General features: G+C 39.3%; 5 protein-coding genes across 5 annotated transcripts in view; 3 read left to right on the top strand and 2 right to left on the bottom strand.

Annotated features, from left to right (window-relative positions):
* Nucleotides 1–3,330, top strand: part of LOC105214581 (protein naked cuticle) — a 140,396-nt gene extending 137,066 nt beyond the window's left edge. The window contains exon 5 of the mRNA XM_011188089.3: nt 676–3,330. Coding sequence (XP_011186391.1) covers nt 676–2,407 — 1,732 coding nt within the window. The 3' untranslated portion in view covers nt 2,408–3,330. The remainder of the gene's footprint in view (nt 1–675) is intronic.
* A 4,188-nt stretch (nt 3,331–7,518) lies between these two features.
* On the top strand, nt 7,519–11,824 carry LOC105214579 (SET domain-containing protein SmydA-8). The gene is made up of 4 exons (XM_011188087.3): nt 7,519–8,043; nt 10,201–11,076; nt 11,135–11,396; nt 11,464–11,824. The coding sequence occupies exons 1-4, from the start codon at nt 7,900–7,902 to the stop codon at nt 11,772–11,774; spliced, it is 1,593 nt and encodes a 530-aa protein (XP_011186389.1). The 5' UTR covers nt 7,519–7,899; the 3' UTR covers nt 11,775–11,824.
* Nucleotides 11,825–13,153: 1,329 nt separating this feature from the next.
* Nucleotides 13,154–16,498, top strand: LOC105214578 (pre-mRNA-processing factor 6). The gene is made up of 5 exons (XM_011188086.3): nt 13,154–13,411; nt 13,500–13,817; nt 13,878–15,078; nt 15,148–16,101; nt 16,181–16,498. The coding sequence occupies exons 1-5, from the start codon at nt 13,314–13,316 to the stop codon at nt 16,403–16,405; spliced, it is 2,796 nt and encodes a 931-aa protein (XP_011186388.1). The 5' UTR covers nt 13,154–13,313; the 3' UTR covers nt 16,406–16,498.
* Nucleotides 16,499–16,556: 58 nt separating this feature from the next.
* LOC105214577 (uncharacterized) lies at nt 16,557–18,229 on the bottom strand. Its single transcript, XM_011188085.3, has 2 exons — nt 17,006–18,229; nt 16,557–16,934 (listed from the first exon to the last, which is right to left on the bottom strand). Exons 1-2 carry the CDS (start codon nt 17,453–17,455, stop codon nt 16,557–16,559), a joined length of 828 nt encoding a protein of 275 aa, XP_011186387.1. The 5' UTR covers nt 17,456–18,229.
* A 1,589-nt stretch (nt 18,230–19,818) lies between these two features.
* LOC105214604 (uncharacterized) lies at nt 19,819–23,093 on the bottom strand. The gene is made up of 5 exons (XM_029041904.2): nt 22,688–23,093; nt 21,689–22,484; nt 20,619–21,207; nt 20,291–20,562; nt 19,819–20,229 (listed from the first exon to the last, which is right to left on the bottom strand). The coding sequence occupies exons 1-5, from the start codon at nt 22,914–22,916 to the stop codon at nt 19,941–19,943; spliced, it is 2,175 nt and encodes a 724-aa protein (XP_028897737.1). The 5' UTR covers nt 22,917–23,093; the 3' UTR covers nt 19,819–19,940.
* Nucleotides 23,094–24,343: the final 1,250 nt, after the last annotated feature.

Genomic DNA, 24,343 nt, shown 5'->3' with positions numbered 1-24,343 from the left:
AAGGTCTGTGTTGAGTAGTCGTATACAATATAACGGTAAACCATAGCTCTCAGCATCGGCTTCTACACTGTTAGATATAGGGTCAGTTTTCAGTTTTATTTTTGATTTTGCCGAGTTCACATCAAAATGTCAAGCTACCAGAAATGTTATCGAAGTACACGACAGTACAGTAAAGCTTCTGTAAATACAGTTCTGCCAGAGCTTAACTAAATCATAGTCTTTTAACCTAGTCACGGAAAATACAAAACTGAACTTATAGCCTTTTACAGCGTAATTTTTGTCAGATATCTTAAAGTTTAGAACTTTTGACTTGGGATTATCGAATTCGGATCCTCTTCTATCGAGTTTTCCATTTTTTCTAACTTACCATTGCTCGCTAAGCTCGAAAGTAAAGGGATAAAAGTCGTAAGCTTTCAAAGCACGAAGATAACAATACAGAAGCCACAAGCTTTTAAAGCTTTAACCTCCAACGCGAAGATAATACTTGTGAATTATATTTCTAAACTTACTCAAGCTTAGCGCTTAATTGAGTAGATTACCACCCTCGTTTCAAATCACTATAACAGCATGCGCTAACTGAGAATGCTTTTACATTAATAACCCATTCTCTATCTCTCACTCTTCTCTCTCATTACATATTTACTCATTTGTGTTATGTTTTATTGACACTTTCAGAAAACCTCAAGCAAATGTGAGTCCTATAAGGCAACCACAACTTCAACATCAACCGCCTCACAGTCAGCAGCAGCAGCAGCAGCTGCAACAACAACAGCGCTCAAATACTGTGTCGAAAATACCGACACTAATTGCGAACCACAGCAATGCCATTATCAACCACAGCAGCAACAGCAACAACAACAACAATACCCACAACAACAACAACCATCACCATCATCAACACAGCCCCAACAACAGTCACAGTCACAGCAACAGCAGCAGTCACAGTCACAGCAGCAATCACACGAACAACAACAGCAGCGAATTAAATTTACACGACATCAGCACCACCAACAACACCACACAATACCATCCTCAGCCACATATACCCATCTACCATCAGCAAATGGCCATTAATCCCGCTGTGCTGGCCGCCCAAAGTGGCATGCAACATGGTGTGCATAGCAAAATGAATTTGTGTGGCTACGATTCTTTTTTACATGCGACCATTTGCGGTGGCGGCACTAGTCACTCGCCACCGCCGACATCGAGTGGTGGCATTGGCGCATTAACGGCCAACACATTAGTGCCACAAATCGTTAGCCACAATCCACACGCTAATCAACAACAACAACAACTAATCGCAACAGTACAACCCATAATGAACGCAGTTCCTAGCAGCCAGAGCACACCCGCTAAGGTGTTCCTCAACTCCACCACGCACCAGATAAAAACCAGCAAAATATTGCGCAGCGGCTCTTACTCACAACAACACACGCCGCTGCACAGCCTCACCGCGCAGAACTCACCACAATACAACGGTTATCAGCGGCTCTCATCTTCCAATTCGCATCACAGTCACAGTCACGGACATGGACATGCCCAACTTGGACATCAGCAGCTACACCAACAATGCGCCAACAAGCTGGCGGCTTTGAGTTTCGCCACGGACGCGCCACTGACGCACAATGCCCCCGCGGAGCACATCGAGAAGTGGCTGAAGCATAATAGCGCGAAGCAGCAACGCAAAGAGAGCGCCGCGAAATATGCCGACAACGCACTGTACGCCAAGCTGAGCGAGAAGCTGCAAGAGAGCGCGCTAAGCACGCACAATCAACGCGAAAATGTGCAACGTCGCAAGCACAAGTCCGCGCATAAGTTGCGCACGTCGACCGCGCGTCATGCGTCCGCCGCGCCAATGCAGAGCGCATGTGCGACTAACGGCATACATTCGAGCAGCTCGAACACGAGCATCGGCACCTACGCCGCGCTCATACCAATACACGGCGACCCAGCGGAATGTGAGAATCTCATCGCGCCGACCACCACGGACGACGAGGCGGTGAATGAGGCGCCAAGCGCGCTGTTTTACGTGGCGTGCAAAGCTGCCGCCACCTCGACGCCGAAGTCGAAAGCAACGGTCAACGCCGGTGTGGAGCCAGCCAGTCAGGAAAGCAATGTAGCCACCGCCAAATTGGTGGACCTAAACGATGAGACGGAATTGGTGGCTGTGGAAGCTGTTGAGGGCGCGTTGGAAGATCCGGATGTGACTTTACGCGTGAGCGATGCGGCAGAGGTCGAAGAGTTGGAAGCAGAGGAGGGTGAAGAGGATGAGGAGGATGAAGAGGCAGAGACCGAGGGTAGTGGCGGTAGTGCGGCAAATACGAGCGGCGCTTCGTCGTTGATACACCGTTATGTGCACGAGCACATACACCATCACTATCATCACTTTGAGGAAAAAGACGAATAAATAAGTTTCAAAATTATTTAAGTGAAAAAACAACAAAAAATATAATGTATGAGATTAGGTTCATTGACTGAGCCAGTGTTAGACTAAAATTGTATAATTGTTTAGCGTATTATAATTACAAAAAAAAACTTAGGTATATATATAGTAATAACAAAAACAAATCAGCGTTTAAGTGTTGCTTAGCTGTAATATATATTAATGTTATCACGCATACTTTAGCGAATTTCACACAACAAACATTTGCTGTTGATTACAAAGCTTAAAGGCCTAAAAGTATGCTATGAATGTTATGCTTATGCTGTTAATGACGCAAAGCGCGGCTATAAAACTGGGAATTTAATACAGAGCCGGCAAAGTGAAGGTGCATTTATATAATTTCAAGTAAAATTCTTTAAAAAAAATCATAAAAGCACACAAAGTACTTCTTTGCAAACAAACCCCGCAAAAATGTTTTAAAACTATTTCATTAACATATTTTTATTAGTTATTTGTTTATACTGCCCACAAATATCTCACACAAATTTGAAATATTTTAATGTCGTGAAAGTGTTGCCAACATATCCGCGTAAGCATATCAAAATTGCTTTAAAACAAAGCTGTCACACAATAACGCTTCAAAAAATTTTAACCTACAGTTCTTTGCAAAATATGCTGGTAAACCATTAGTAAGCATTGAAAAAATTTTAATTATGATATTCATCCATTCCTCTTCAACATTAAAATAAAAAATAATTCAAATTTCATTTTTTATTTTTAAATCATATTTAATGACAAAATTTCAATTTCAATTAATTAGAAAGCTTTTAAAATTTTAATTGCATAGTTTTTAGTAAAAATGATATTAAAGACGACACATTTTGCGCACAGCACTGTAGCAAAAATGAATTTGGTTATTTAATAAAAAAACTTTTGTTTGAACCATTTTCAGTGAAAATTTTGGGAGCTTTTACGTGCTCTTTAAAATTTAATTTAAGCTTTTCATTTAGAAATTTCGATTCTTTCGAATTTGCGAGCATTGGTTAAAAGCTTTGTAAACAAAAAAAAATTCAAAATAAAATATAAATCTCGATAAAATAATACTAACAGTATTTTAAAGGTGTTTAAAGCTGCTTACAAAAAAAAAACTGAGAAATAAAAACAATATTGTAGCTGTAATTATAAATTAAATAGAAATGTTATTTATTGCTAAAATAAATTTAACAACTACATTATTGTTGTTGTATATATGTACTTGGGAAATTTAAAGGAAATAAAATAAAATAAAATAAAATAAAATAAAATAAAATAAAATAAAATAAAATAAAATAAAATAAAATAAAATAAAATAAAATAAAATAAAATAAAATAAAATAAAATTAAATTAAATTAAATTAAATTAAATAAAATAAAATTAAATTAAATTAAATTAAATTAAATTAAATTAAATTAAATTAAATTAAATTAAATTAAATTAAATTAAATTAAATTAAATTAAATTAAATTAAATTAAATTAAATTAAATTAAATTAAATTAAATTAAATTAAATTAAATTAAATTAAATTAAATTAAATAAAATAAAATAAAATAAAATAAAATAAAATAAAATAAAGTAAAGTAAAGTAAAGTAAAGTAAAGTAAAATAAAATAATGTAAAATAATATAAAATAAAATAAAGTAAAATAAAGTAAAATAAAATAAAATAAAATATTAAATTAAATTAAATAAGAAATAGAAAAAAATAAAAGAAGTAAAAACAATTACAAATAAATAAGTTTATTAGTTGAACTAATGCAGAATTGCGCACAAAATGAATGCATAATGAATTGATAGCAACAAATACATACAAATATGAACAAACAAAAATTGAAAAAAAAAACATTACAAATACAAATGTAAAAAACACTATGGTAACTGTAAAAATTATATATAAAAATATTTAATAAACATAAGGTTCTTAAGTAAAGTATTTAATTGAATGTGCAAAGTTACTGTAAAAACTAATGTTGCTGACAAAGTTACAATATATATATATATATATACCTAAAATACAATAAAAAAATAACAAAAAACGAACATAAATAATTTATATAAATACATACAAACATATATAAATGTTTCGCTTGGATAAAAAATCATTTAAAAGTGAAAACTAGTTGAAATTGTTTGATAGTACTTGAATAGCAAATGAAAAACAAAACAACAGCATTAGAAAACACTAGAAAAGTTGCAATGTAAGCTACCGCAGTTGCTTAATTATTATATACAAACATATTTATGATTACTTTTTGTTTTTGCTAACTCCATGTTGCAACCAATAGCTTTGCGCATTTCTACAACAAATTCAAACAAAAAAATTTACTTTAAGCAAACACTAAACGATTTTATATACAAAGCATTTCAACTGACTTACATACATACATACAGTGAGTACATACATAAGTATAGTGTAAATTCTAGCATAAAATTTCATTGTCACCTTCGTATACCACCAACCAATCAACGATGATTATTATTTTTATTCATTGATAGCCAATTATTCTTTATATAAATATTAATATAACTGTAGTTATGTATTTATGATATATAAATTATAATTATTTTAAGCACATTTACATATAAATGATGCTACATAAGTTGAACTCTGTTAATATATATGTACATCTACTATATGTATAAATATTATTTTTTCTTAAAATACATAGAAAAAGACTGATTTCCATTTATGAATTTATTGAGAAAAAATGAGAATTTTTTTAAATATGTATCAATGGAAATACATACAATAAATTATTGAATGAATTGTGAAAAACTAAAAACTGTGTGGTTTATTAAGTTTTATTATAAATGCTATTATATAGTGTTCCAATAGGAATGTTATGCCCTGGTCGAAAACTTCGATTTATGGAAGGAAATTTGTATGATATTTGACTTCTAAACGCTATTGCCAATTCAAAAGTTCAAGTTATGGAGATATTCGACTTATAGAAGTTCGAGTTATGAAAGTTCCACTGTAATTTAAAGTTTTAGTAGATGAAGCCAGAGTCGAGCTGCGAAGAACTCAGCTGCAGTCAGCAGCCACGCGAGAGAAGATCAAGGTGTGTAGAGACTGAAATTCTACCAGAAGGTCAAGTTTCTGACCCACTGTTTTTAGTCTAGAGCATCCTATAGATACCTACCTGTGGGGCGCAAAAACACCGTCTGTGATGAAGGTAACCCTGAGCTTCACAATTCAGAGTGATGGTACCGATACTTAGCCAAAAGCTAAGCCGCAAAGCTATACAGCGACTTATGTAAGTACAACAAAGCGGCAGGTACAGACGGTATCCCTTCGGAACTGTTTAAGGCCGGCGGCGATGAGTTGATACGGAGCATGCATCAGCTCATCTGCGGATTATGGCAAGATGAAATCATGTCCAACGGTTGAAATCTCAGTAGACTATGTCCTGTCTTGCAGAATGGCGACTCTATGATTTGTGCCAACAACCGAGGGATCAGCCTGCTGCCCATTGCATACAAGGTCCAAGCACATTGTGTGAAAGACAGAAGTCACTTGTCAAGAAACTGAACTGGCTTGATCAGTGCGACTTAGACCTGGTCGTTCCACCACTGAAAAAAATATTCAAATCCTGGAAAAGTACTGAGAATATGAAATCGACACCGTTTTTATTGTCGCTTACAAGACAGCTTTTGATATCCAGATAAGGGATCGTGTAAATATATGCCACATGAACTGGCGCTTGGAGTGCGCGAGTGAAAAGTTCTTCGCAAGACTTTTGGTTCTGTACGTATTGGTATTGGTCCTTTAAAAACGACGAGCGATACCTCATCATTGAGATTGTCCAGCGAATAAAGATCTAGTGGCTGCGCTGCGCTGGCTTGGTCATGTTGTGAGGATGGATGATGCCGCCCCAGCGAAAAGGATATGCAACATGATGCGAGTAAGTGGTAAACGGCGTAGAGGTAGACCATGTCTCCAGAACCAAATGGAAGGTAGTGGCAAAACTTGGTGTGTGAGACTGGAGAAGGCGAGAGCAAAGCAAAAGCGCTAGGAAGGAGTTGTTATGTCAGATCGAAATCCAATAGATCAAATTAAAGAAGGATAATAATTTCCTAAGAACGTTTTTTTAATCATAAGAGAAGGTAGCAAAGAGACCTTAAGATATTTGCACTATTCACTCACAGTTTAAACTTTATTTCCTTTAAAAGTCCTTCTCCACCTGGTCCTCTCCCTCTTCCTCGGCTTCCACCAGCGGGTACTGCAGCGAAAACTTTCAGAGCTGGGGCACATTCGTCCATTCGAACAACATGACCTAGCCAGCGTAGCCGCTGTCTTTTTATTCGATGGACTATGTCTATGTCGTCGAAGAACACATACAGCTCATCATTCCATCGTCTGCGGTATTCGCCGTTGCCAATGTTTAAGGCACCATAAATCTTCCGCAAAACCTTTCTCTGGAAAACTCCTAGTGCCGTCTCATCGGATCTTGACACCGTCCACGCTTCTGCACCATAAAGTAGGACGGTAATGATGAGGGACTTGTAGAGTTTAGTTTTTGTTCGTCGAGAGAGGACTTTAGTGTTTTTATTACGGTACTGTAAAAAAGACCATTTTACATACGAATGACAGATTTTTTTCTTTATATCTAGTGGATGAAGAGACCTGCAAATTGTATACAAATCTTATTCTTAGGCATGAATTTGTCCACTAAAAATCGAATTTGAAACTAAATTATTTAGACCACCTGTCTAGTTTATGTTTACATTTTCACTAGAATACATATGATGCAACGCCGCCTATGTTAGTATTTACTTTACGACACGCCCCCGCTTGTTGACCAAAATATTTATACGTATGATGCACAGTGCGTAGCGAACAACTGAACCAAGATAGCTAATGAAAGATCTGAGAAAATCTATAAATAAAAGATGAAAAAGAACACCGAGCACAAACAATAGCGCGCTGTTCGGACAACAAGAGGCTTGTCGTACAAATGTGATTTACTCAAGAACATGCATATCTACCAACATACATTCGACGCTAACGAAAAGTTTTCACGTACGCCACGTCTCCCTATATGCTATGCCATCAATTCTCACGCTCAGCATCAAATGTGCGCACACTTCGCATGTCGCCCTCAAATGACAGCGCTCAAATTGGCCGATGCGCTCTGCAGTGACGTTGCATGCGATAGCCAGCCTCGGTCATTTGAATTCGAATGGGCGGAAATTTCGGCAGCTAAATATGCAAGCTTGTGTGTGCAGACGAAATTTATTGAATTCGGTCGGATCGGTGCTGCTGTTGTTTCTCAAATTTATTTGACCGACCAGTTGTGGCGCGACTGGCGATTACGCAAACCGAAAATTTTCAAAAATCTCATTTGATCGCCGTGTGTGCACTTCAAAATATAATTTGATTAATAATAATAAAGTGATTTGTTTATAAAATCGCGTGCCGTCAATCGCAGAGAGGCTAAACATTGTGAAAATTAATTGAAAAGAACAGCGAAAAAATATGACAAATCCTGGAAAATGCGCAGTTTGTGGCGTGGACGCGTCACAGAAGTGTGGTGGCTGCCGAAATGTGGTCTATTGCGGCAAAGAACATCAGATCATCCATTGGAAGAAGGGGCACAAGGCGGAGTGCAAGTGTTATGAGGTGAACATAAGTGATTCATGATACAAACAATATATATTTTTTCATTAAAAAGAAAAAAAACTGTTTGATGTTAGTAGCTATCCTCTTGTGGTATGATAATTAGCCTTCGCAGGAGCGTCCAAAAGTCCTTAGTGAGGAACAAAAGAAAAATTTACGGAACTACTAACTCTCATTTAAGTTCCCTTACCTCAGTTTTTAAGGTCCTTTAGGCTACACATTTTGGCGGACGGAAATGTCAAAGTTGTCTAGAGAAAGACTAGGCTGAAACATCTCCAACTTGACTATTCAGATCTCGCAAGACTGAGATTGAAATTTATTATTATACTTTCGATGGATGAATTCGATATTAGCCACCTTAACAGCTTGGTGATAGGTTCAAAGAGGTTAGTTTTCAATCAATGAGATCTTATGATTCGTACCTAGAAGTTTTGTGGCCTCACAAAGACCGTACTACAACTCTGCTAGTGGGATTCCCGTGATCTCCATTCCTTCAGTCACCTATATAACCACCATTTAGTTTTAAATCGCAAGAACTAACTTCATAAACATCTATCTCTAGAGTGTGTAACCCCTTTCCACCAAATTTCCTGTAAGCAACAAAACATTAGCAATTATTTTTTTTGGTCGAATCGCCTTAATTTAGATTTTTTGGCACAAAGTCAAATTTCTTTGTTGTAAAGGAGGTGATTAACCTACGGCCAGACAGTTTGCAGGTGGTCACTGCTGCCGCAAGTTGTTGCAACATAAAAACATATTGGGCGAAGTACAGAGAAAACGGATAAAAATAGCGAAGTAACGGAACATAGAGAAAACGGAAAAGCATTTTAGTAAACATTTATCACAACTTTGTTTACAAATGATGAAATTGTGGCAACAGGTGGTCGCGAAAGAAATTCGCGCGCATGGACAGTGTAAAAGATAATGCTTGTATACATAGAGATGCGAATACGATTGTGAAATCACAAAAATGCTTAAATTTCTCTTTTTTTATTTAGGAACAAAATAGCGATAGGTTTATAAAGAGAGTAAAACAGCTATTTTCAAATTTTTACAGATCTTCCAACTTTCTGTCTTTTAGGCGATCTTTTGTCTCGACGATTATCTCATAATTTCCCAAAAGTTCGTTTCCAACGAGCATTCCTTTGAGAACAGGAATAAGTCACCAGGATGCCAGATCTTTAGAATATTTCTCCCAAATTCCTTTCCAGTGGGCATTGTTTTGAGCTCTAAGGACAGGAATAGGTAGAATATTTCCCAAAAGTTCCTTTTCAGCAGGCATTCTCTAGAAGTCTTAGGACAGGACTGAATCCCCTGGGCGCTAGCTCGTTTGAGGAAAGCGGCTTTGGGACCATTAGAATCTAAGTTCATTTAACATTTCTTCTCCATTTATGACGCGGTAGTTTGGCTTGATGAAACAGATCTTTGTTATCATCATCTGGGACTACAATTTTTCGGAGTTCCTCAAACGATTCAATAACTACTGTATATATGTATGTCTTTGCCTTTTCCTGATAGTTGATTGTCAGTTAGCCTGCCGTCTTTTCATCACTGGCGGTTCACTCTGATAGTTACGGATGAATTCTCATTTCGCGACAAAAAAGGAGTTTGTTTTGATTGAACAGTTTCAAACTTTATACAGAATCATCAGTTCGTTGTTTCCTTTAGTTCCTTGAGTGTCAACTGTCTTTATTAAATCCATATTACTGTTATTCAAAAACGGTTTGTGGATTTTTCTGATGGTTTCGTCCGTAACAGATCCTTTCGGATATCCACTGGGTTCAATGTATCTGATGCTCATCTGGTGTTTAGGGCATTAAGCAAACCTCTACCGATTTATTGCTTCGTCTTTCAAGCATTCTCGAAAGAGCCTTTTGGTAGCTAACGACTACCGAGGAGGTAAAAATAAACATTTCCGATCCATCACAGTTGAATCTAAACGAACAGATCCAAGATCGTCCAAGCAATAATTTCCGGACAAATTATTCTATTAGCATACATTTAATTCATCCGCTAAGGGTTAGCTTGTTTGCTTATCGACTGTAACGTTTCCTTATCGACTCCATATCAGTCCACGAAACCACTGTCCCAAAATGTAAAATAAAATTTAAATTTTAGCTAAAGAAAATATTACTCAGTCGTTTTTTTTTTAATTTCTAGATCGCCATAAACGATACATTGGGTCGTCACTTACGTGCCACACGTGACATTAAAAAAGGTGAAATCTTCTTGCGTGAAAAGCCCTTCATATATGGACCCAAGGTGGCTAGTGCGCCTACATGTTTGGGCTGTCACCGCTCATTGCCAAATCCTGTTTCGCCAAAAAATAATTTCTACAAATGCAGTCGCTGCTCGTGGCCCTTGTGCGGACCGCAGTGTGAAAAGTCCTCACTCCATATTGACGAATGCGAGCTCATGGCGGCACGTAAATTCAAAGCCAAGATCGATTATGATCCCACTAAGGAGGGTACAGGTAAAAAGGAGTCTGCCTATTGTGTCATTTTGCCGCTGCGTTGCATTTTGTTGCGTAATAAAAACCCAGAAGCCTTCGCGCGTTTCGCACAGCTGGAAGATCATCTCAACGAGCGCATAAATACGCCGCTCTATAAGATACTCAGCGCAAATTTGTTAACCTTTATCAAGACGATTATGGGTTTCAGCGAATGGAGCGATGACGATGTCTTACGCATCGCCGCGCGTTTGGATACGAACACTTTTGAGGTGCGTCAAGCCGCAACCGGACAGAAGCTGCGCTCGATCTATACACATGCGGCGATGATCTCACACGATTGTGTCTCGAATGCGCGCCACACCTTCGACGATCAAATGCAAATACTCTTCATAGCGAAGCAGAAGATCGCGAAGGGCGAAGTAATTGCGACCTCCTATACGCAACCGTTGAAGTGTACGCTCATGCGTCGGCAACATCTCTCGCAGGCGAAGTGCTTCGAGTGCACTTGTGCGCGCTGCAAAGATCCCGAGGAGTTGGGCACATTCGCCGGCGCTATTCTATGCAGCCGCTGCAAAATCGGAAAGGTTCGTTAGTAATGTTAAATTTACGAATCTGCCACTTACCCATAATTATTTATTACAGATAATATCCACAAATCCGCTGGACAATGGCGCTTTGTGGAAGTGTCAGCTTTGTCCACACGAAATTCCCGCCAAACAGATCAATTGGGGCAACGGCGCCATGTTGAAAGAGATCGAGTCGTTAAACAAGCAGTCACCACGCGCGTTTGAAGAGTTCCTACACCGTTATCGCGACACGTTGCATGAGAAAAACACCCATATGTTGCAAGTAAAGTACGCGCTCACTCAACTGTATGGCAATGCGCCCGGATTTCAGATGCACGGTTAGTCCATTAGTCCATTTCATTGCTGAATAAAACCTCTAAATCCCATAAAAACTGCATTTTCTAGAAATGAATGATGCGGCTGTAAAGCGAAAAGTGGAACTCTGTCAAGAGCTCTTGGAAGTAGCGGAAATACTCGATGGTGGTGCTAGCATATTCCGCGGTAACCTTTTGCTGGATCTGCAGGAAGCTTTAGTGGTACAAGCAAAACGCGAATTTGAGAAAGGCTTACTGACCAAAGCAAATGTTCAGGAAAAACTCACCGAAGCAATGGAGCTGCTGAAAGAAGCTGTGGAAATTATGAAATTGGAACCTGATATGCAGGATGCGCTGAAAGTGCGTACGCAACAGTTAGCTAACGAGCTAGAACTTGATTGAATACCTAGATTTTTTAGTTGAGATATGAGAGTAATTTATTAATTTTTAGTAAAAAGTTTTAGTGAAAAAGAAAAAAAAACTGAAAGACTAATAATTTTTAAATACTTTGCTTTTCTCAGCACTGGACTTCACGGTTCACGGTCATAATTTCTCGCCTGTTAGCAAGTCTATAACTATCTCTAAATGGAAGCAGTTACTCTGGTTGAAGAGTTTCTGGAGTTCCTGGAGGACCATCCGTCCTTAAGCTCGCCCCGCTGAAGAAATAAATGATGGGAATGGATCAAGTATTATCTGGCAAGACAGAACCAAGTCCCTCGCTGCTCTTAGAGATACTAAAAGGCTAATAACTATCACATTTAGGAGTTTCTTTAGATGTTCCCTACGGGCGAGAGTACTTGTGATCCTCCATCTTCAAATGAATCGGATGATGGAAGGGTATTGTGTATTGAGTGGATAGAATTTGGGACGAATCTTCCATTGCTGGATCCACTTTATGTAGCGATTGATAACGTCGTCAATTCCCGTACTCAATAGCTACATCGGACGAGCCTTCAGAAGTTTCAGAGCCATCAGAGTACTAGCGCAGAGAGCACCCCTCAAATAACGACTCGAATGCCGGAATACCCCAGTCACCTATACTGCCTAGTGTGGTTTTGAATTTCTTTGCAAAGTTTGTCTCTCTGGTGGTATCATCCCTAGGTAGGAGAGCTAAAGGAAGTCATTGGTCTCCATCATATTTTGAGTAGATTCCACATTACCTTTGTCATAGCCATCTGCAGTCATCTGCAAAATGGTTTAGTTGGCACAGTGCTTAAACATTACCAGTGCGGCTGTGTGAGGTCCAGGATTCCCTGTAGTGATGCCATGGCTCATGTTCTCATCGCTCCGTATACGCATACGCAGCCTAGCCTCTGCAGTTTTGCCAGCTTCTGCTCCATTGTAGACAGGGATGCCCTGGATGTCTATGCCTGTGATCATCGGTTTCATTATCATCGTGTCCATTTGATGATGTACAGACTGCATCCCTATTAGACGTCCCTTCCTAGACGTTTGCTCACCATGAGTGTCTGCTTCGTAACCGTGTTGTCCACATGTAAGTTCCAACGACGTGAAGAGTCCATGGTGACATTTCCCCTCGCTGGAGAAAGCAATGTCACTGCCAGTAAGCTTTATGGTACTTACACCTGACAGGGTACTTCGTTTAGTGAAATGTACAATAGTTAAATTTGCACCACCTTTTCGCTAGCCTAAATTCCGCGAACCATTTCAAATTTTATAGAGATTATCCCTCTCAGTAAAACTCACTACTAGAGGGCGCTACATTTACTTCTTCCTTAGCCTACCCGTAAGATGTCGCCAAAATCGGAAGACAACAGCTGTTGATGACAGCTCGTCTAAGAGTTGTGATAAGCAAACGTTTACAATAAACTCGTAAATTATAAATAATTATAAAAGCGAAGTGTTACAACTTTCATAAAATAATACTTATAAGTGAGTAGAAACTGTACAAGCGGAGTCTGTGAGTTGAATTTTACAAATATGTCGAATATAACAGCAGCAGTAATTGCGAACCGCAATAAGAAACATTTTCTTGGCGTACCGGCACCGCTGGGCTATGTGGCTGGTGTGGGAAGAGGGTAAGTGATTTTACTAACAATCAAATTTAAACAATAATAAATTTAATAATCATTTTTTTTAACAAAAAATCCTTTCATCTATTTGTAGTGCCACCGGTTTTACAACACGTTCTGATATTGGTCCGGCGCGCGATGCTAATGATGTCTCAGATGACCGACATGCACCACCGGCTGCAAAGCGTAAAAAGAAAGAAGAAGAGGAGGAGGAGGATGAAGATTTGAACGACTCCAATTACGATGAATTTAGCGGCTATAGTGGTTCGTTGTTCTCTAAAGATCCATACGACAAAGACGACGAAGAAGCTGATCAAATTTACGACTCAATCGATAAACGTATGGACGAGAAACGTAAAGAATATAGAGACCGACGTATGCGTGAAGATTTGGAGCGTTATCGTCAGGAAAGGTATATAAGCTTGTGTGTATTATATAAAATTTCAACTATTAATTTTAATTACCTTTTCAGACCAAAAATTCAACAACAGTTCTCTGATCTTAAACGTTCATTAGCTAATGTCACCGCTGAAGAGTGGTCAACCATACCCGAAGTGGGTGATAGTCGTAATCGCAAACAGCGTAATCCACGCGCAGAAAAGTTTACGCCTCTTCCTGATAGCGTGTTATCACGTAATCTCGGCGGTGAAGCGCAGTCGACAATCGATCCCTCATCGGGCTTAGCATCAATGGTGCCTGGTGTGGCCACACCTGGTATGCTTACGCCAACTGGTGATTTAGATTTGCGCAAGATTGGTCAGGCACGTAATACGCTAATGAATGTTAAGCTGTCCCAAGTATCGGACTCTGTGACTGGACAAACTGTTGTCGATCCCAAGGGTTACCTTACTGACTTGCAAAGTATGATACCCACATACGGTGGCGACATAAATGACATCAAGAAAGCACGTTTACTATTGAAGAGTGTGCGCGAAACCAATCCTAATCATCCACCCGCTTGGATCGCATCGGCACGTTTGGAGGAAGTCACTGGTAAGGTACAAATGGCAAGAAATCTTATTATGCGTGGCTGTGAAATAAATCCACAGTCAGAAGATTTATGGTTAGAAGCAGCACGTTTGCAACCACCAGACACCGCTAAGGCGGTGATTGCACAAGCCGCACGTCACATACCAACCTCGGTGCGCATTTGGATCAAAGCGGCTGATTTGGAAACCGAAACGAAAGCAAAGAGGCGCGTCTTCCGCAAAGCACTCGAACACATTCCCAACTCGGTACGTCTATGGAAGGCCGCCGTTGAGTTGGAAAATCCTGATGATGCGCGTATACTTTTGTCGCGCGCTGTGGAATGTTGCAACACAAGCGTGGAGTTATGGCTGGCTTTGGCACGCCTTGAAACCTACGAAAATGCGCGTAAAGTATTGAATAAGGCACGTGAAAATATACCGACCGACCGACAGATTTGGACCACTGCCGCGAAACTTGAGGAAGCAAACGGTAATATACACATGGTGGAGAAAATCATTGATCGTTCCCTGCAATCGCTTGCCGCTAATGGCGTTGAGATTAACCGCGAACATTGGTTCCAGGAAGCCATTGAGGCGGAAAAGTCTGGCGCTGTGCACTGCTGTCAGGCTATTGTGAAAGCTGTTATTGGTATTGGAGTTGAAGAGGAAGATCGCAAGCAAACATGGATTGACGATGCTGAATTTGTAAGTATTAATAAAATTGTAAGCAACTGGACGTATATAACCTATTTCCTTTACTTTTTTCATGAATAGTGTGCTAAGGAGAATGCATTCGAGTGTGCTCGCGCTGTATATGCGCATGCGCTACAAATATTTCCCTCAAAAAAGAGTATATGGTTACGTGCAGCTTACTTCGAGAAGAATCATGGCACACGCGAATCTCTGGAAGCTTTGTTACAGCGCGCGGTTGCACATTGTCCTAAATCTGAGGTACTCTGGCTCATGGGCGCCAAATCCAAGTGGCTTGCTGGCGATGTACCAGCGGCACGTGGGATATTGTCTCTGGCTTTTCAAGCCAATCCAAATTCCGAAGACATTTGGTTGGCTGCTGTCAAATTGGAGTCTGAGAATGCAGAATACGAACGTGCACGTCGCTTGTTAGCTAAGGCGCGTTCTTCGGCGCCCACTCCACGTGTTATGATGAAATCTGCACGCTTAGAATGGGCTTTAGATAATTTGGAGGACGCCTTGCGTTTGCTCGATGAAGCCGTAAAGGTATTCCCCGACTTCCCGAAACTGTGGATGATGAAAGGTCAAATTGAAGAACAGCAGAAACGTTTGGATGAAGCCGCAGAGACGTACAATCAAGGCATAAAAAAATGTCCCACATCCATACCACTATGGGTGCTATCGGCTACACTGGAAGAACGTAAGGGCACGCTAACTAAGGCGCGTTCGATATTAGAGCGTGGGCGTCTACGTAATCCCAAAACTGCTGCGCTTTGGTTAGAAGCAATACGTATTGAACTACGTGCCGGCCTCAATGAGATCGCAAGCACAATGATGGCTCGTGCTTTGCAGGAATGTCCAAATGCGGGCGAATTGTGGGCGGAAGCAATTTTCATGGAATCCAAGCCGCAGCGCAAAACAAAATCGGTTGATGCACTCAAAAAATGCGAACACGATCCACATGTGCTATTGGCGGTTTCAAAGTTATTCTGGTCTGAACATAAATTTACCAAGTGCCGTGACTGGTTTAACCGTACGGTAAGTGATCGCACTGTTATTTTTAACTATATAGCATATATATCTAATATAAATATTTTTTTTTTTTTCAATTTAACAGGTTAAAATTGATCCCGATCTCGGGGATGCTTGGGCGTATTTCTACAAGTTTGAACTGCTACATGGTACTGAAGAACAACAGAAGGAGGTTTTAGAGCGCTGCATAGCCGCAGAACCGAAACACGGTGAGGCCTGGTGTCGTGTAAGCAAACACATTAAAAATTGGTGTTTCAAGACGCCAGAGGTGCTGAATGGCGTTGTTAAACAATTAAATATACCGGTGTAAAGTGCACTCACTATTCAATGATAAATATGTTAGAGCTAGTACCACTACAACATTAATTAGGCGTTCGCAATATAAATACATTTTATTCGAGAACTGTGTGATTTATTTGTTATTAAGGGTTCGTTAATCAAAATATGAATTATATTATTTATTAAAATCGATTAGCCACTACATCCACTATAGCTTCACGCAGCGTCTTAAGCTTTTTAATTTTTTCAACAAGCTTATCTGCTTCCATACAGTTTTCGGGCATGCGGGCGTGTTGCTCGAAATTGCGCTTTGCCTCACGCAAACGCTTATGTAACTCCTTTGGTTCAAGTAATACACGACCGGATAATTCGAAATCATTGGATAGCGCAGCTGAGAGCAGTGCAGCATTTTCCTTTGTGAACCTATAATTATAACCTGTTCCCTGCTGTTGATAGGGACAGCGCAACAATAGATTGTGTGTGGGTGCATGCGTTGGCTTAGTTAAATCGAAATCTTTATCTGGATCAAATTGTGTGTCGGTTGTCGGGAATTCATTCAACTTTTTAAAGAAATGTGAATAAATTGTGAAATATAGATACTTCGAAAGTAAATATTGCGTTTTCTACTTACCAACTGGCGTAATTGTTGCGTCTGTTCGACCAATACAAAATCTTCACCTGCTTTTGGCAACCGGTTAAAGCCTATGCGCCGAACGGCGCTCATGCGTGCATAGCCATTAGGTGTGCGCTCAAATTCTGGATGTAAATTTAGTAATTCTAACATTCGCTTTTGTATTGGCGTCAATTCGTAAGTGTTAATATTCGGCAGTACTTTTCGTTGAAAATGTTCACACACTTGTTCAATGGTGTATTCACTGAATTGTTCAGTGTTATACAAGTTGGCGTCATGAAATCCCGTCCAGGTTTCCTCACGTTCAACAAAAAGTAACCTACTTGAAGTGGTTATATATTGGATTAACGCTTTATCTAGCTGCTCAGTGTTTCCACTTAAATCGGTTGATGCATTTATATCAGCATCGGACGAATTTTCGCCGTGCAAATTAAGCATTTCTACGTTCATTTCTATTCAGTGCAATTAAATTTTATATTAGCAAATAAAATACGTTTTCCTCTGATTTGCGCGGAAATTTGCAACGTCAACTGTTGTATTGGCTGCGCAGTGTTGCAATTTACCAGCAAATAAGTTCCGCCATCACCGAAAAACAGAGTGGCTACTAATAAGTACTACCGCTAAAAGTTTTAAATATTTGAATGTTAATCATAATTTTATTACGTCACAGATTTTGAAAAATATTTGGAGAAAATGTTGTAGAATTTCAAAAGTGAGGTTATTTTTAATCAATATTCATCAACTGAACACATTATGCTCTTGGTTTGAAGTGTGTATTCATTAAATTCGATAATTACCGTACAATTAGTGGCAATTACCGATGATTTTGGCAAATTATTGAAAAATTAATCATAGGAATCAAAATCAACTGATTTTGAGGAAGCAAATAATTTTTTTACAAAAAAAAAATGGCAAAAAGATTGTGGTCCAACCGTATTGGCCGGGCTGGCGATGGCATTTCACTCCGGTACGCTATCCCACTACTGCCTACCACGGGAACTCTTGGCTGCTGGTTTTCACCCCTGGCCCGGTACATCCCTCCTTAGCCAACCTGAATGCCAAGGACTCCTCCATGGCACCCATATTGATGGCAAGCTTAGTGCGGACGTTCCGTCAACATGAATTGGTCCACCACACAGAACTCCCGGCCTCAGGCCATTCCACAATCCGACCTCACAGAAGCGTGATTACAGAAGATGCCAACCTTCCAGTCATTATAACGGCACTTTAATTGCCAACATATACTGCATGTACAACTCTCAGTTTGCACAGTAGGTGGCGCTATACAGCCGATTATATCTCCATACCAAATTAGGTGAATGTACGAATTTATATGTTATTGTAACTCTTACTTTAGATCACAATTTAAAGTGAGTATTTAGCAAAGTGTATTTTTATTTCGAATTTCTTATTTTATAAATGATTTAATTGTTTCATATTTCAGAAAGTATTGCCGGAGCTTCATTGCGACATCTTCTGTCAACTTTTACTAACATGGATAGCCCCGCAGTGTTACTGCTTTTATTTTTGCCCCGATTATGCTTTCTTCCCCTTTTTTGATCTTTTTTATATGTGACTGAATTGAATAGCTCGAAAGTCCGAGGTTCGAATCCCAACCCATTCAACTTTAATATCTATATATAATAATAATTATTTTTTTTAGCTTAACAATACATAATTAATTCAAACATTTTTGAATTAGAAATATTAAATCTACGGAGTAATATAAAAATATCATAAAATAATCCCATCGATTAAATAAAACCCAGGTTCGAATCCCGAAATTATATATTATTTTTTTTTTTTTAGTTTTCTTTCTTATTTATTTCATTATTTTTCTAAGTTATATAAAAACTGTATAAAATCGGACAACTAAACGCAAAAAATATTAATTAATTCAATTAATAGTAGCAATGGTAAAAAACACATTTCCGTGGCAGCGATAAGCCACTTCATGCTCACGCGCACTTCATTCTAAGTATGTTGGTATATAAATATAGGTAAGACAGACATCAAAAACACAAGCTGGTTATTTTACTACCGCTATTTCGACTGGAAGGTTGGCATCTTCTGTAATCACGCTTCTGTGAGGTCGGATTGTGGAATGGCCTGAGGCCGGGAGTTCTGTGTGGTGGACCAGTTCATGTTGACGGAACGTCCGCACTAAGCTTGCCATCAATATGGGTGCCATGGAGGAGTCCTTGGCATTCAGGTTGGCTAAGGAGGGATGTACCGGGCCAGGGGTGAAAACCAGCAGCCAAGAGTTCCCGTGGTAGGCAGTAGTGGGATAGCGTACCGGAGTGAAATGCCATCGCCAGCCCGGCCAATACGGTTGGACCACAATCTTTTTGGAAATATTTTTTCGAAATGAAACGACTAAATAATTTAATATATTATAAAAATAAAAATAAAAATAGAGCTAATGATAATTGTTTACTAATCTTAATTGAAGGCACACGATAAGGTAAAAAATTATTGTAAATAAATTGTTTTAAGAATGTTTTCAGTTGAATATTTTTTAGGATGGTTGCCACCTATTTAAAAATATTTATTTTTTAATGCGAGAAATAAAATCAATATTACAATTTGGACTTTTAACTAAACTTGTTTAGGGCAAGTATTGCTTCTTAAAGAGAGGTATTTCAAATATATTTGATGTATGGGATCAGCAGTTTCGTATCTCATCTCTATTATTAAAAACAAAACATATTTTATATAAAATTTCAATCGAAAGAAGATTTTTTCATCAACATTTTCTTCTCCTTAAACAAATCTAAGAGACAAAACAAAGAGGAGAGTAATGATTTAACCATCTGAATACCAAAAAATCTAATTTATTTTGAATTATTGATTATGTGAGCTGGTAATATATGCATATTAAATACATTTGCTCTTATTTCATTTTTCTAAAATACCATAATTAATTAAAGCTGATCTAATATAGAAAGTCACCAGTATAGCCATTAGTAGCACCACTAGCCTCCCGCTGTTTCTTATTACGATGTATTTTCTTTACTAAATTCCACGCGTAATTAACAGCCAATTCCAGAATGAAACTGAAAGCGCTAAGCAGTAATCCGAAACCGAAAATGCCCAAGGCGTAACGGCATTCAGTGATGCCGATCGATACAAAGCCACCCATACCACCCTCGCATTTCGGTTTCTGCGGAAACCATTTCAACTCTTCGCGATTCATCAAGCCCACTTCACGCTGCCAACGCAATCTAAATGCAAGTAGAGAGGAATAAGAGAGATGTGTTTTGATTTTATTTAACATCTACTCACTGCCTACGAAAGAGCTCCTTGTACGGGAAATTCTTTCGGGTTGGTACAGCAATCATCGGTAGCTGAAAGGGTTCCAACTCTTTGAGCCCACACTTTTCTGGCTCGCTAAATGTGTTACTTATGATCTGATAGCCGGCTTGTAGTTCCACTTGGTAGGCGAAGAGACCGGTGCGCATCTTCTCCATGCCGATTGGTGGGCGCATGAAAATATTTTCACCTTTTGGTGCAATTTTTTTATGGTACAAGTGATTTGTAACGGGATCGGTGGACTCCTACAAAAGAATAACACTCATAAACACTTCTCACTTACTGCTTCCTCTTCACTCACATTGAAATAGATTTTATTGTAGACCGTATCTTGCACGCCAATCTCTAACGGCGACTGCGTTAAATCACTCAAAGTTTGTATGGCCTCCGAAGGACTCTGCAGTAACGCGACAATATTTGCCGAAAATGATGTGTATAAGAAAAGTGTGGATACAAATGTGGTGAAAATGATAACACGTGCCGAGCGATTGAGTAGATTGGCATAGAAACCCTGCTGACACATCGCACCCCAAACGAAGACCACACAATCTAATATATCGATCTCATGTGTATGCGGCGAATACACCAACTCCACCATGAATATTCCAATGGTGAAGATCATCAGTAGTAATATAGCAATCCAGACATCGCTGGCGAAGGGCATAGCGAAGATATTGGCTACAGCCGATAGTGGTGGTTGGCGAAACATTATACCCGCGCGTATGCGATAGGTTTCAGCAACAAAATCCACAATGGCGATGCGATCCAGACGCATGAATATGGCCATTTGTCCAAAGTCTAGTTCGTATCGTTGAAAACGACCCATTAGACCATCGAATGAGCCATTTGGTTGATGCCAGCCATAGTTGTCCACTTGATGGGTGTTGAAGCTTTAAGGAAATTAAGAAGAGAAAATTGTAAATTACTTAGGAGAAGCTATAGAATAGAAAGAAAGCTCCAAATTTCATTTATTCCAAGAGGTTTGGGTACAAATAGTTGAGTCAACTCTACGTTTAGACTTCTGGACAACTGTGGCGTTTTTCAGGAAGTGACAGTGAAGTGTAAGGAGGTAAAAATGTATTCTTATAATAGAGCGCTTTTATCGGTATTCTCCTAAAGTGGTTTCAAAAGTGCTGACATGGATTCATCCTTTTTGACTGCCCGGTATTTAAATTGGTCACCTAATCAATGAGGAATTCATTATGAATTACAGTATTTAAACATTATGAGTGTGAGTTCCGATTGAGTTTTATTTGTAATAACCTAACCTCACCGAACTTACTTCGGAATGGGTTCGGGTTAACGATTTCTAATCGTAGTCAAAAAGTAAACCCTCCAGACTAATAATTCACAGTGATCCGAAGAACTTACCGCAAATTCAACTTGTTGGCCAACTCCAGTGTGAGCCTATTATTGACTTTCGATATGGTGTCAATATGCCGCAAAGACAAGTCCTCGATATTCGTAAACATATCGGGAAAGGCAATCACCAGACCCGTCTTGAAAGTTAGACCCTCCAAGTTTTGACGATAAGAAATGGCCGAACCGAATTTACTTAGCGCCTGCAACATATCCCCCGCATTACGCAAATCGCGACCACCCACCGAGGTGCGACGCAAAGGCCTGTCTGCGGCTATCTTATAAACATCAACCAATGCGAATAATTGCGCGTCTGGCTGCTGCAACACAGCACGTACCTCGCCATCCGGTGGCAGAAATATGTCCTCATCCTCGAGCAGTGAAATATGCGTCGACTCATCGGTGTGGAGCAACCAAAAGCGATTTGTGGTGAAATAGTTGTGCTCGGGGGCAGCGGCCCAGCGCAGCACGTTGAGTGCGCAGGAGCTGCCAAATCGCCACAGCAGTATTCCTGATTTATAGGTGAGCGCTGGCAGCTGGAGACGCAATGGACGACGGGTGCTGTTATCGCTGCGGAATGTGCGCGGTGGACCGTATGTAGCACGATTCAATTCAGGTGCGTCCCTTGTAGAGTCAACAGTTGGGCTGACTGTCATGTTGACTGGCTCGGGTTCAGTTTGCGCTTTCATGGCGCTGGGAGCTCCGCCGCCTTCGTCATAGTCTGCGCCATTGAATATGCGTGTGGAAAAGCCATTGGCAATAAATTGGCGCAGTAGCGTTTTCAATTTATGATGTTCTTCGCTGGTGGCTGCAATGAAAGGAGAATTGAAAGGCGCAGTTAGTTTATGCTTTTGGAAATATTGGTCATTTTGCTTTGGCTGCTGAAACGCATTTATTTGATTGTTTTTTGTGATACCAAGTTTATAGCCTCAACTATTGGTTTATGGCGAGGATTTCCGCGTTCCTATATTTTAACTTCGGCCCAACCAATGCAACATTTTACATTCTTACCTGCATCCTGCGGACAGACAATCAACAGTATGTTATGCACGCCATGCCAACGAAAATATTCCATGAAAATTTGCGCGTCGGAGCTTTGCGTAGTTGGCTCTTCCGCTATTGAATGGCCTGTCTGCTCGGCGGTAGCGAATTCGTCTGCCGCAGCGCCGCTTGAAGTGGCGACTCGGAATATGCAGCAAATTAGTAGTATGAAGTGTGGATTGAAATTAAATGTCTTCATGGCTGCTTTTACTATTTGAAACCGTTGTGTGCCTTTTATTTTATCCTTTTTCCTCAGAACTGTGTCCTGCTGCTGGCCACGGTCATGCTTTGAATTGCTTTCGAGTTGGATGTGCGTACCATTTTATAGCGCTGATATCTTAATGATAAATGTGTATGTGCTGTCACTATCATATGTGTTAGTTAATATCCTTTTGCCTATTTCGAAGCGCAATTGTGAACTTATTAGTCCAATTATAAAAAAATAGAGAAATAGATGTGTTGAGTTGCTGAGTCGCACTTTGGTTTAAATTGCTCTAATTTGCCGGGAAATTGCAGTCGCACTTAATTGTATAATGTACATAATAAAATCAAACGTATATCGAAGTAGAATCATATAAGTGTCGATGTTTGGTAAATTAAGTAATTTTATGTCATTTCATTTCAATACTTTCCATTGTAAAGGTGGCTTGGAAGCCAAGAAACTTAAAAGTAGTATCCGATCGATTTCAAATGTTTGGCAGATGTTGATTAATCGGTCAGTTCGCAAATAATGGACCTATGTATAGCACCAAAGAAAAACAAATATTGGATAATATTCAATCGAATAAACCACGCACAGCACGTAGTGAAGAAAATATAGCAGCCGTAGCTGAGAGTGTACACGAAGACCATAGAGAGTCGATTCGGCACCGTTCGCAGCAACTCCGGCTGACGTGTGGAACGACTTGGCGCATTAAATTGAAAGCGTACCAAATACATCTTGTGCAAGAACTGAAGACACTCGACCTCACCATGCGACATCTCATCGCTCCATGTGGTCTTGAAAAATTCCAAGAAGATCAATCAATGGATTTATTGAAAGAACACTTCGGTGAACAGATAATTTCACGTTTCGGGACGGTCGATTGGAAACCAAGATTTTTAATTTTAATTTTCTGTATTATTTTTATAAGTAGGGAACCCTTTAATATATAGGTAAGGTATCAAGTTGCTACGTCAGCTGTATAGCTTTTTTTTAAGGATAAATAGGGGCTTGAAGCAATATTCATAAATAGTAAAAATCCGTTATTTTTCTAAGTGGTGACTTTAGTAATTTGCATAAATGCGATCGGTATTTTTGATGATGAAGCTCGACACGAGTTTACGCAAACCTTTACCTACCGGGGGCAATAATCAATCGGCAATGGTTTTTGGTTTTCAACACCGAGAATGTGAGGTATAGCAATTTGAGAGACGAAAGTTTTGGTATGAAAAAAAAAATTGTTTTGGGTTTACTATTTTTAATTAATAAATGACACTGTTCGCACCAAAATGTAGCCCGATAAGAGTCCTCCGTCAAAAGAATCAACACCATACATGTACCGATAACAATAAACCCTTTAAGTGTTGAAATAGAAGCCGTTACTTAAGAAAAAATAAAATATACACAAAATACTTTTGGAAGAC

Source organism: Zeugodacus cucurbitae, chromosome 4 (assembly GCF_028554725.1).
Source record: "Zeugodacus cucurbitae isolate PBARC_wt_2022May chromosome 4, idZeuCucr1.2, whole genome shotgun sequence".
NCBI classification, from domain to species: domain Eukaryota; kingdom Metazoa; phylum Arthropoda; class Insecta; order Diptera; family Tephritidae; genus Zeugodacus; species Zeugodacus cucurbitae.
Note: the sequence above shows the minus strand (reverse complement) of the source record. Positions and strands in the feature narration are given on the sequence as shown.